Source organism: Zingiber officinale, chromosome 4A (genome assembly GCF_018446385.1).
Source record: "Zingiber officinale cultivar Zhangliang chromosome 4A, Zo_v1.1, whole genome shotgun sequence".
Taxonomy (NCBI): Eukaryota; Viridiplantae; Streptophyta; class Magnoliopsida; order Zingiberales; family Zingiberaceae; genus Zingiber; species Zingiber officinale.
In genome coordinates this window covers 66024747-66038423 of record NC_055992.1, presented here as the reverse complement: position 1 = coordinate 66038423, position 13677 = coordinate 66024747, and the positions used below count along the sequence as shown (strand labels likewise).

At 39.5% G+C, this 13677-nt stretch overlaps 1 protein-coding gene across 1 annotated transcript in view; it reads right to left on the bottom strand.

Annotated features, from left to right (window-relative positions):
- Positions 1–10769: 10769 nt before the first annotated feature.
- Positions 10770–13677, bottom strand: part of LOC121969965 (maspardin-like) — a 32219-nt gene continuing 29311 nt past the window's right edge. The window contains exons 5-8 of the mRNA XM_042520313.1: positions 13217–13325; positions 12637–12744; positions 11308–11448; positions 10770–11236 (exon numbers count right to left, since the gene is read on the bottom strand). Coding sequence (XP_042376247.1) covers positions 11012–11236; positions 11308–11448; positions 12637–12744; positions 13217–13325 — 583 coding nt within the window. The 3' untranslated portion in view covers positions 10770–11011. The remainder of the gene's footprint in view (positions 11237–11307; positions 11449–12636; positions 12745–13216; positions 13326–13677) is intronic.

Here is a 13677-nt window from a genome sequence, read left to right as displayed (position 1 = left end):
TCGTGCTCTCGCTTCAAGCGTTCTTGGAGGCCAAGTTGGCGCTGCAGGCAAGCCTGGCATTCCTCTTTCCTCGCCTTCTCCGCATGCACACAATGCTTCGCGACGTGATACTGGGCTTCCATGGAGTGCAGGCCAGCTGTCTGGCAAGCGCATTCCTGGGACACGCGCTCGAGTTCACGTTCTCTCGCGACGAGCAGCGAGGTGAGTTGATTTATCAACGTTTGGGAGGGCGGCTGAGCAACTTCGTCGGAGGAAGGAGAATGCATCGCGGAGGGAGGAAGTTGGTAGGACACGGGTTGGCAATAGAAAATAGGAAAGCAGAAATGAAGAAGGATGGAGTGAAGAAGTGATCGTGAGGCTCTTTATAGAGGAGGCGGGTGGCCAAGTCAAAGCAAATACGTGGGAACGGTGCCCCAAGCGACTGGCAACGCAATAAAGGAGGCATGGTATCCCAGGCAACAGATATGCGCGCAGAGATATGCTGAGATCACAAGGATATGCTGAGGAAGAAACACAGAGATATGCTGAGGTTCCAGAGATATGCTGAGGTCACAGAGATGGGCGGAGGTCTAGTGAGTCAGACTGTCGTCCTCCTTCGACTAGACTTGTGGGGGAGGCTTGTGATACGGTTGGCGATGGAGGGGCCCAAGAGGAAAGGATTAGAAAAGTCAAGGCCATATGCCGGTCAAAAGTCAAGAGGATGTGGCAGTCAATAGTCAAGGCAACTTGGCGGTCGAATAGTCAAGCTGACGGGGCAGTCAGAGTTGAGCATAGGGGGTAGCCAAGGGCCAGGCAGACTTGTTCATCGAAGGGGCAGAGCTGTAGGAGAACGAAGAGAGACGACAGGGGGAACACCAGGCACAGGTCGGGATCGGCAGAGCTGTATAAAGGCAGCTCGGTCTGCATGTCCACCATTCGAAGGCCCGGGAGTGCAAGTCACAAATCACAGGTCGGACGCGGCAGAGCTGTGTAGAGACGGTTTGGTCAGCAGGTCTGCGAGTCGAAGGATCGGAAGTGCAAGTTACGAATGATCTACAGACCTGCGGTAGAGGGCCAGGAAATACAAAGCACAGAGGTAGATCGGGATCGGCAGAGCTGAGCAGAAGCAGTTCGATCTACAGACCTGCGGTAGAGGGCCAGGAAATACAAAGCACAGAGGTAGGTCGGAAGTGGCAGAACCGGGCAGAGGCAGGTCGAGATCGGCAGAGCTGAGCAGAAGCAGTTCGATCTACAGACCTGCGGTAGAGGGCCAGGAAATACAAAGCACAGAGGTAGGTCGGAAGCGGCAGGTCGAGATCGGCAGAGCTGAGCAGAAGCAGCTCGATCTACAGACCTGCGGTAGAGGGCCAGGAAATACAAAGCACAGAGGCAGGTCGGGATCGGCAGAGCTGAGCAGAGTCAGCCCATCTGGCAGGTAACACTTAGAGGCTAGAGTCGATCAGAAGAGGCGAGACCGGTGCAAGTCACAATGGATCGGAGAAGCTAAGTAGTGCGGGTGCGGAGAATCTCAACGGTCTGTCGAGGATAATCATTACATTCCAATAGTGCGAGTGAAGGCGGAGGTTCCTAAAACGAAAAGATTCTCTCACAACCAGTAGCAGCCTGCCAGCTGTCCATCACTACGAGACAAAACTCATGTGCGAAGGTGGAGGTCCCTAAACAGAAAGATGCTTTCACGACAAATGGCAGTGCGACAGGTGTCCGGGACTAGAGGACAAAGCCCAGCGTCTAACGTTTTCTGACAGGATGGCAGGTTCTAAGAGAGGAGGACGCATAAAAAGGGGGAGATCCCTCGTACGCAGGTACGCGCACACATTCCCTCGTCACTTCTTTCCACAACTGTTTTTTCTTCTTCTTCTCTCTGCTTTTTTCTGGGGAAAAAGGACCTGACTTGAGCCTCGGAGGACCTGACCCGGGGACTTTTTCCCTGGGTTTTGGTCTCTAACGTGAAGAGGGGGGATCGTCTGAGTGTGCGCAGGGTCCTGCAGCGGCGTCAGCCACCCGTGGGATCCGAATCACCTACGACTTTCCGTCAACGCCCAGTCCACCGCGACCAGCCTCCGTCCGACCCAGCTTCCGGACGGGATCACTTATGTTCATGAATTTATATTATAGTAAAATTATATACTTAGGCATGTGCATATAGGTCATTGATGCTATATATTGTATAGTTGTATACTGGTGCGAGGACATATATGTTAGTGAAATTATACTGACCTATATTTGATGGAAATCACTCCCTAGTAGAAGGGTAGTGTATTCTACTAGACTTTCCCCTTTGAATCAGCCCTTAGGATTACTTGATCTTGATCCCATTGTTTGATAAGAAATCCAAGTAGATCAAAGAAAACTGGATGCTTGGCATTGACTGAAATCTAAATAAGTCATGGAGAACTTGATGATTGACAAAGGATGAAATCCTAGTTGGTCAAGTGCTAGGGCGTGCAAATTTCAGTTTGAATTTATAGGATGTAAATTTTCCCATGCACACTAAGGTTATTAGAAGGTAGGAACCTCATCCCATAAATTAGGTGAATATATATGTTACAGATTCCACAATGAGATGCCCTGTGTGTGTTCATGAAATTGAGAGCAACTTTTTAAAGTTTCAGAATTTTATAATTTATGCATGTTTGGAGTTCTGATTCGGGCAAGCCCGGGGAGCTTACCAAGTTATGATCCCGACAAGCCCGCGAAGCTTAACAAGTTATGATTCGAGCAAACTCGGGGACCTCATCAAGTAATGATTTGGGGACCTATGCTCAAGGAGCTTAACAAGTTATGATCTAGGAAAGCCCGGGAGAGCTTAACAAGTTATGATCCGGGCAAGCCCGAGGAGCTTAGCAAGTTATAATCCAGGAAAACTCGGGGAGCTTAACAAGTTATGATTTGGGTAAGCTTGGAGAGCTTATCAAGTTATGATTGGGAACCTAAGCCCTAGGAGCTCATCGAGTTGTGATCGGAGCAAGCCCAAGGAGCTCACCAAGTTATAATCTGGTGACCTACGCTTAGGGAGTTTACCAAGCTGCGATCTGTGTACCCTTGCCCAGGGAGCTTATAATCCTTGATATGGGGACTTTGACTCGAGGAGCTTACATTTCGGGTAAGACATGTCCTGAGGATTTACGCTCGAGAAGTTTACCAAAGATATTAGTATGTATGGATAGGAGTGTAAAATGATACTCAAATAATAATTAAATAATAAGATTATCTGAGAAATAATCTTATTGGAATTTTTTTTTAATTTTAGAAATTTTCTGAAAATTTTTCGAAGCTTGTATGATGTATTTGGAGGGGATGCATTTATAGGCTTGGGAAAAGACTGTTTGGAATACCCAAAGATGGGAGTTGATTGAGAAACCAACTTAGGGTTTAATTAAATCAAACCTAAGTTTATTAAACCTTTCTCTTAAATTCTGAATCTTCTCCTCTTCCCCTGTTAGAGTGTATACTAAAAGCCTAGTTTTTTGTAAACATTTAATTTTGAAATAGAGAATCACATTGGTCAAATTGTCTACATTTATGCTAAGTGTAGTTGTTCAATTAATTTATATTGAAGATAACATGATGCGTGGTGTCACACACAGAAGATAATGTTATCAATTCCTTATAAATTATAAATAGTAGCTCACGACTGAGATGGAAAGGAATAAACCATTGGAATAGTCGTAGTGTAATTAAGTATTAGTTTATCTTGACTGATAAATTACACTAGTACACTCAGAGTGTATTCAACAGGACCATTTAAGGTAAGTTATTTTTATACTGACTTAATAAAAGAACAAGACCTTTGTTATTATGGAAGTGTGTGCTCTTAATCCCGATATAATAACAAACACGTGTACTTAGTATTTATTTCTTTAACTTATCAAAGGGTGAGATTTAGCTTGATAAATCAAGAGGCTCGATAAGTTGGGAAATGATATTATTTATAGTGTGTGTTGTTGATTATAGAAGGAATCTGTGTCCTAGTAATCTAGGTTGATAATGTCCCTAAGGGGAGCTCATAAGGATTGTCATGTAAACCCTGCAGGTGGACTTAATCCGGCATGACGATAAGGTTGAGTGGTACTACTCTTGGAATTAAAAAATTAATTAAAGTGAATTGTTTAACTCATTTAATTAGTAGGCATTCAACGTCTTAAACACAGGAAGATTAACACACTCATGATAAGAAGGAGCCCAAAATATAATTTGGGATTGGTGTGGTAGTTTAATAATAATCCTTTAGTAGAATGAATTATTATTGATGAAATTAAGTTGGATATTCGGGGCGAACACGGGAAGCTTAATTTTATCGGGAGACCAAAACTAATTCCTTCTCTCGGTCCCTATCGTAGCCTCTTTATTTATAAAGTGTGATACCCACCTATACCCACCTTTCTACCCAACCTTAGGTGGCCGGCCAAGCAAGCTTGGAGTCCAAGCTTGGGCCGGCTAAGCCATAGGTTGAGCCAAGTAAAGGTGGTTGGCCCTAGCTTGGAGCTCAAGCTTGGTGTGGCCGGCCATGTAAAGAATAAAAGGGATTTTATCAAAAATCTTTCCATATGTGGAAGTCATGATTTTAAAAGAGAGTTTAAAATTTAATTCTTTCCTTTTATAGCTTTCTACAAAAGATTAAGAGAAAGATTAGATATCTTTCCTTATTTGTAGTTAAAAGGAAGATTTTAATTTTAAAGAAAACTTTCCTTTTTGGAAATCATCCACATGATTTAATAGAGAGATTTTAATTTATAAAATTTCCTTTTATAACCAACCATGAAGGGAAAAATTATTAGAGAAATTTTCATATTAAAAATTTCCGGAAACAAATAAGGAAGTTTTAATTTTGTGTTTAAAACTTGTTTGGAGCACATGAGGTGGCTGGCCATGATAAGGGTTAAAAGGAATTTTTAATTAAATTTTCCTTATTAACCAATGGCAAGGAAAATAAGGGAATATTAATTATAATTAAATTTCCTTATATGCCAAGACCAAGGAATATAAAAGAGGGGGTAGAGGTGTCTCACCTCACACAACATATCATCTAGTATTCCCTCTCCTCTTCCTTGGTGTGGCCGACCCTATTCTCTTCTCATCTTCTCTTCTTCTTTATTGGCTGGTGCTTCCCTTTCTTGGAGTTCTTGTGGTGGCCGATTTCTTGCTAGGAGAAGAAGGAGAGAAAGGAAGCTTTGCTCTTTCATCCCTTGGAGCTTGAAGGTTGGTGGCCGAAACTTGCAAGAAGGAAGGAGTCTTGGTGGTTCTCATCTCGGTAGATCGTTGCCCACACAACGTCTGAGATAAGTAGAGGAATACGATAGAAGATCAAGAGGTTGTTGCTTACAAAGAAAGGTATAACTAGTAATTCTATTCCACATCATACTAGTTTTCTTTGTATAGATTTTGAAATACCAAACACAAGAGGCATATGATTCTAGGTTTCAAATTTGTTTCGAATTTGTGTTTCTTTGTTTTTCAATCTTGTGATTCGATTATTCTTTTTGGTTAAACCTAGGGTTACTATAAGGAAATTAAATATTAAATTTTGTTGAAAGGCTTTGTCTAGGAAGTGGTGGTTGCTCCCATATCCAAGAAGCCCTAGTACCTCGCCATGTTTAACCTGGAAGCCAATCTCTGAAATTAATATTTAATTGAATTTGTAACATGGGTGGATTTGGATCAATAATGTTAAGTATCGTTTGCGATCCAAGTCTAAACCTCTAAGAACATATAAGTTAAATTTGGAATCAATAATGTTAAGTTTTGTTTGTGATTCCATATTTAATTTTTAAAGAACACAATAGATGGTTAGGATAGATTCAGGACTTGTACAAAATTTTTATACAGGGGAACCGGTACGACATTCCGAGTAGCAACCAACATCCCCAACCCGACTCACCGCCCCTTTCTCTTCATCTCTGCGCCGACGCCTCCTCCCCCTCTAATGTGCCAAAGCTCTTCATCTTCCCCTTTCCCTCTTCCTTTTCCTCCTCACCGCAGAGCAATTTCTTCTCAAATCCTCGTCTCTGCCGACACCTCCTTTTCGACTCCACCGCCCGACGCCACGTCGCCGACGGATGTCGCCCCACCGCCGGTGACCTTGCCATCCTGGAAGAGGCTACGTTGGGTTGTTGTTGTTGATCTTCTCTCTTCGGGTCATGGACAGAAGCCGAGCAACCGAGTTTTGTGGTTGGATGTGCCCTAACTTCTCGATGTCGATGGTTGATGATGGTGTGAGCATCACCGACAGTCCCTATTCGGCTTTGAGCAAGGAGCCCCTATATCTCTTGATCGCGGTCGGCTATTGTCCTTCTCCTGAGTATATCCCGATCAGTGCCCTAGTGTCGTCGTCGTACTATCCTGTGCCCCGGCTCATTGCCATCGCAGCATCTCAATTCCCTCCGAGAGAGATCTCGGATCTAGTTCAAGGTTAATGTGGATTGAGGGTTGTGGTTGATTTGGAAAGCAGCACTTTCATCTAGCTCCGATCATCCCTGTGACACCATCTTATCTTCAGGTCTGAGGGGGGAGCTCCACTGGTATTGCTGTTGCGTTTGGTGCTATTCATCTAGCAGTGGATCGAATTAGGGGTATTTGTTTTGGGAGATCAGCAACCTCACCTTGTACCGGCTACCAATTCTCGGCAGCCAACATCTTCGACCATGAGTCAACAGCGGAGCATCCGGTTTAGGTGAGTTTTGAAGTTGATTTCATTTCTATATAGGATGTGAAAAGTGTGATGTGAATTGTATTAATTGAGGTGGATGTAGTGTTTAGTGGAAGTTACAATGGATTTGTTGATAGGGTAATGGATTATTGAAAATTGATTAAGTTGTATTGAATTGATTAATGGATTTAGAATTCAGGTCATTTCTATAGTAGGTTGCTTTAATTGATGGTGGTTGGTTGATTTGGGTAAGAGATATTAGATTGAGATTATTTCTAGACTTGGGATCTCTTAATGTCTACTTGGGTAATGATTGGATCTGGTTGCTATGGATGAACTAAGTATGTTGGGTTTATTATGCTTAGTAGTTGATTTAATGGATTAAATGATTGGATGATTGTTGTATTTAGTTGTCTTATGAAGATGATTGATTAATTCACAGGAAGAGTGAATGCGATCGAATGGAGGATTAATTGAAGTTAATCATTAATTAGGGTTAATTAATGATAGTTCGATTAGGGGTTTCCTCTATTAGTTGGGCTTTGGGTTTAGCTAGTTATTGCATATGTAGTTAGCTAAATTGTATATCATATGATTTGCAGAAGGTTGATTCGAGACGAGTGTCTCGACGTGGGATTGATTTATCACGATCTACATTTAAGGTGGGTACCTATGATTCATCTCTTTAGATATTGTCATTTTAATATGTCTAGTAGGTTATAACTAGTAGTAATGGTTATGTTATTATCTGCTTGGTATGTCACTATTTGATATCGTAGTATGTCTATAGTGTTATCTGTTGTGCATTTCTGCTTATGTCTTCTTGATTGTTGCCCTGTGTACCTTTGTTCATAGAAATAGTGACATACATTGCCCTATTGTATAATAAACTAGTTATTTAGCATATCTGATTTGTGTACCTAGATTTATGATACTTAGATCATTATATGGATTTATTTCCTTTTTGGTACATATTATATGGCGGTGTATTCTGTCAGGGTTTACATGCTTAGTGTTATGCACCATCTTGCATGATTGCATGCTGAGCGATTGTCGACTCCATTATTGTTGAGTACATCGTCAGTTATATGATTTACACACACAACCACTTATGGGTTAGTGGTACATCAGGCAGGGTGTGTTGCAGCAGGTTGCTATGTCAAGGACTCCACTAGCCCGCTCATAGGTAGTGGTGACACAGCGTGGTAGCAGGACAGGGATCCCTCCTCTGCACTGTCTCAGGGAGATGAGAGCATTGAGCTCCCCCACTCTGTTTGGGGTAGGAGGATAGGTGTACTCCGACATCATCCTGTCCACTCGGTAACTCAAGAGTAGTGATGACAAAGCGCACAGTTGTCTAGCCCTACCCACTCGATCTCACCATCGTGTGTAAGATGGTTGACTGACGTCAGGGGTGACCATGTCATTTTTGCATCATATGCATGTATTGCATTTATTATTTGTGATTGTTGCACTTTGGATATTGCATTTTTTTGGATGCATATGTTTGACATGCATACAGGATACATTATGTATTTGGTCTGACGACCCTTATATCAAGATAGGAGGCCCTAGTGAGTATAGTTCTTCTCCCTTTGTTCAGTTTTGCATTTCTTGTTATTAGTCAAGAGACTGTACTCCATGATTAGTATTGGTAGCTATTTCTTACTATGCATATTAGATTGATACCCGCTGAGTTGTTGAACTAACCCCGTTGCATTATTTCTATTACAAGTAGATGATTAAGTAGTTGCTTGGATATATCCTGTCTGCCGATCCCACGTAACATCAGAAGACGGTTTATCTCGCATTGTGATTTCTTTTCATATATTCTTTATTGTTTTAGCATTACATGGTGTTTAGCCATGTGGCTATTTTATTGTTTTTGCTATTGTATAAGTTCAACTTTGTTTTGGAGTTTGCTATGTGGAGTTGTCTTTGTTTTGTTGTGGTTGTGTAAGTCTAGTCGGCTAGCAGTCTATGTGTTGTTTTTATTTGTATGAGCTTTCTTTCATTTTCCGTTGTGTTTTTAGTATAACTGTGTGGGTTGTTTAGTATATATAACTGTGTGGTGTGTTTTTAGTACAGCCGTGTGGGTTGTTTAACATATAATTGCGCGGTTGTGTATATTCCAGCCGTGTTGGTTGATGTATTTTGTTTGTGGATGTAGTTATGATTCAGATTGTCATCGATACAGGGGAGATGTTGCCGGATTTTTCTTCTGGCAGGGGCTCCCTTGGGCGTGATAAGGAGTCTCTACTCCAAGGTTCAGATCCCTACCAACTATGTTAGGGGACAATTACATGAAACTAAGTCGTAGGGTAGTTATGTTTATGTATATGCTCTGCAGTAGTATGTTTGTAATTATGCTTAGCACGTAGTATGCCCACGATTATGCCTTAGCTATGTGCATGTTCATGCTTTGCTCATGATGAATGCATTAGTTATGCTTCTGTTTATGCTCCAGTTAGGTTTAAGAATAATGTTTTAGTTATGCTTATGATTATACTCTGATATGCTCATGTTATGCATTAATTATGAAATCATTTATGCTCTGCGAAACGTATGTTTACATTTATGCTCTAGTTATGATATGCAATGTAAGTAACTAAGGGTAAAATTAGTTAGTGCAAGTTTCCTCGTTAGAACACATGTTTTATAAGAATTAATTAATGCATATTATGATTTGAAAATGCTAAATCTTTAAACTCATAGTGTTGATTGATGCAGGAGATGAGACGCATGAGACAAGAGGCTTCGACTAGTGAGCAGGCTCGGGACAGAGGCAGTACAACCCAAAGACATTTTAGCTCATATTCTGTATTATTTAGATGCTTTTTTAGGAGGTATAAATTATGAAACTTGGTGATCAGTATTTAATGTTTACAAGTGGATGTAATTTTTTAGAACTATTTGAGTACTTTTGATAAATTTAGAATTTATGTATGGATTCAAGTAATTCTATATTCGAGTAAAAAAAAATGCATTTAAGATAGCTTAAGGGACATTTCATTAAAGGTAACCTAAAGTTAAGCAAAGGAAAGTCGTTGTAGGCAGATGGCAATATAAGGAAATAGATGAAGCTTTAGTAGATCCACTTGCCTTGAGCATATGAGGAAGTTCCTTGGCATGAGAAAAATTATTGATTAACCGACTAATGGTAGCAGTTGACTAGGAAATTAACTCAGAACTGAACTAGGTTAGGAAAAAGCCTAATTTAGGTCAAAAATCAACATTGGGCAACTAAAAGTCGACTCGACTGAATGAATAATATTTTTAACATGAACAATATGTTTAACTTAAAATGAATAGAAAGTTCAACAGTCAACTAATGGAGGCGATTGATGATTTTCCCAAATCGAACAGAAAGTTTAGAAGTGAACTTAGAAAGACGGCTTCTAAATACACAATCAATTGTTATATGATGACCAATCAATTAACAGTAAAATCAAAAAATAACCAATAGATATCCCAAAGATACGACATACTAATTCTTGTGAAATTGATCAGATCAAAGCATACAGTTTGTTAGAGAAGTACAAATACTTAACTGATGAAAATTATAAAAGATTGTAAATCCGCTCATTTCAAATTATAGGCTTTGAGAGAAAGGTTGGAGGAGCTACCTAAGAGAGTGCTACCGCATTCTAAGGCTTCCAAAGAACAATCCAAAGCAACCAAGTAATTAAATTCTTTGTAATCTTTATTTACTACATTCTTTTTGTTATTATTTGTATCTAGTTTGTACTTAGTATATTATTGAAAGAAAAAAGCATTGTAAAAAGTTTTTTCACCTTCAAAACGTGTTCGATCGAGAGAAAAATAACAGTGCTACTTAGGTTGATCAATTGAAGCGTCATAGGCTTTGAAGAACTGAAAATTTCGAACCACACAAAAAAACACATGAAAAACGTATTGTAGATGAGTACGATCAACGAAAAAAATATGAATTATAAACACTCTATTCACTCCCCCTCCCCTTAAGTCGCTCAACCAATCTCTAGATGACATGCAACAATTCTGTTTCATTTGGAACCGTAAGAAGTATAACACAATTCTTAGCTTTCTATTTAACAAACTACAATTCAAGCAGGCAAACAATGCATTCGCTTTGTCCATCAAATAAAACCAAAATAAACACATGCCCAGCATGAGCCCACCTCATTTTTCTCAGAGCCATGTTTTTTAAAATAAATGCGTGCACGTGTATGCATGAACCCGACAACAACTGCACAGAAATTCATGTTAAACAAAATCTCTAAAATCGAGGAATATTTTACAAGTGACAAAAAATGCAGCTATTTGGTGATGTAGCTTTATGGAAGAGCAATACCCGCATGATTAGTGGAAAGGTCGCGAATTCCTTCATATTGACAATTTATTTACAGTAAAACCATTATTATCCCCGTTTTGTCCAGAACTTCCAGGTTGGTAGGCACTATCATTAGCTCCATCGTTCCTTTGTCCAGGAAGATTGCCAAAATTGTTTCCGCCATTATTATCATTGTTGGACTGCTCAGCGCCATCATCATTTGAAGTTCCCAGTAGATTATCTAACTGTGCTTCGCCCCCTACTCGTCTTAGATGGAGCTGCGAGATCTCTATGTGATAGAAACCAGAATTTGGAATACAAAGTCAATCAATCTAGAGATTTCCAGTACCTGAAGATATAGGTTCACCTCATCTGGACGAGAAAGAAAGGGGAAATCACCACCAGTCTTGAGGATGGCTCGTCTAGCTCCAGGAAACCTTTCACTCACTTGGTCTTTCAGCTGCTGAGGAACAGCACAGTAGTCATTTGTCTGAAGAAACAGAAGCTGTGATTAGATGACGCTCCAGTATATGCAGAAACTTACAATTAGATGTTTGCATGAGTGTAAAAGAGTCCCTGCGTTTTAAGGCAACCACAAACTTACCAAGTGTCATTTATTTACAAGGAAATCTGCAACCAAAACTTTATTTTGCTTATACAGTTATACAATATCATGCAATAACTGAAATGCGTATCAACCATATGGTCGAGATACATCATCTGATACAAGGGTACACAGGTAATTAGTTGACTATAACAGGCAAATCAATGAAAATCCACTAATTAGTACGTACTATAAAGTGTCATTTCATAGATTACTGACCATGCATGCCATTTGCATATTGCTCATGATGGGAGGCACTTAGAATAATTCAAATGTGGACCAAGATAAGGACTACTACTATGAGAATCGAGATAACTTTCATCTAGGAAGCTAACATCTAGCAAACGTTTGCAAATCATCCTTTATAAGTATTGAATGTCATCTAATGACCAAACCCCACAGAAGAATCTCCAGTGCTAGAAAAGGGGAAAAGGGGTTTGGGTGTTCTTCCTTTAAAACTAACTGACTTTTCCCCTCTTTCTAATGATACTGATTTGTAGTAATTCACTTTGACTTTTCCCCTCTTCCAAATGATACTGATTAGTAGTAGTTCAGCCAAATTGGCACATGCTATTCAGGCAATACACCAAAACAGGCTTAGGCGAAAAAAAAAAAAACGCACTAGATATACAAAGTTACACACAAGCCTTCCTTGGTAACAGGACTAATCAGTGAGCTCGGTAATAGCTTATCAAGTTCATTCAATTTCAAATGTTGTATGCAAGAGCTATTCAATCCGTAAATGATTGCATCACCTTGGTTGTAATGCGGACAAAGTCACTTTTAATTATTTCAGAAATGTGATAGTTCTAAGACCATCCAATTGGATGCAGTACAAGTAAACAACTTCTGCTCTGCAAATCATCATATGAAACAATTAAAAATAAGTAACACTAAAGGATGGAAAAGAAGCATAGACGTTCTGCATGTCAATCTTATGATGTAGATTCTCTCATCGCACAGTGCTTATATGTGTTTGTATGCATTTCTGCCTTACCTTTTCAGTTGCATACATAATCATTACATCCTACAAAAACACACATAAAGCTAGAGCAATATCAGGCCTGAACTTACATCCATGATTGTGATGAAGGAATCTGAGAGCAAAAGAGAGCCAACTGATGCAACATTAACATTCAACTTTAACCTTGACGATAAATCATCACTTGATAAAGTCTCCACCTGCATGTTAAATGTTTTTAAATATTCACCGAGAGGAATAACCTAACTAGGCAAAATATGTTGATTTGTTGGCCAATCAAAGTCATGCTTACTTTAACAAGATCAGAAATCAACACTCAATGATATTTATATTTAAAAAATGCATCTGAATAAGGACATGCTGCATCACAGCTATTGCAGTTTCATCTGTACCAAACAGAGTAGCTGAATACGTGAAGAATGGATAATTATGAGAGGTTGGCGAACCAATGCAAGCAGACATATCCTACCTTTAAGAAAATAATAACAAAAGTCTTATTAAAGTAGGTTGTCATTACTCAATACTCTGAATGCTCACCTCTACAAAGGTAAAAAAGGAACATGCTTAAACCATCTAAATCAGTTGAAATAGTGGTTTAATAGCAATGAAATGATGATATGGAGAATATAACTGGAATCAATTTTAATCATTCTTCAAAAAGTATGTAAGTACCTGGCAAACAACAAAATCTATAGAGTCAGCAATGAATGGCTCATGTGAACCATCACGGATTCCTGATAAGAAGTATCGCTTCAACAGAAAAGCAGGAGTCCAATTAACACTGCAATATGAACAGAAAGAAAGTCCAAAGGCAGTTAAATTTATAGACTCAACAACAATAAGACATGTTAATACAACTATTTTTAGCCAAAAAAAAATATGTTACACAAAGTTCTCTATTCATCAAACAAATCTATGATTTCTTTTGCAACTTCCTAAGTTTTGCCACAGCAATACCAGTATTTTTCAGATTGATTATTGAACAATTTACTTGGCAGACCATACTAATATTAGCTACATCACCTCCAATTAAGTATATTAGCTACATCACCTCCAATTATATTTCTTTTGCAAAATATAAAGAACCCATTAACAATAATACTAATAGTTGAAATAAACACTTAAACCTTCAT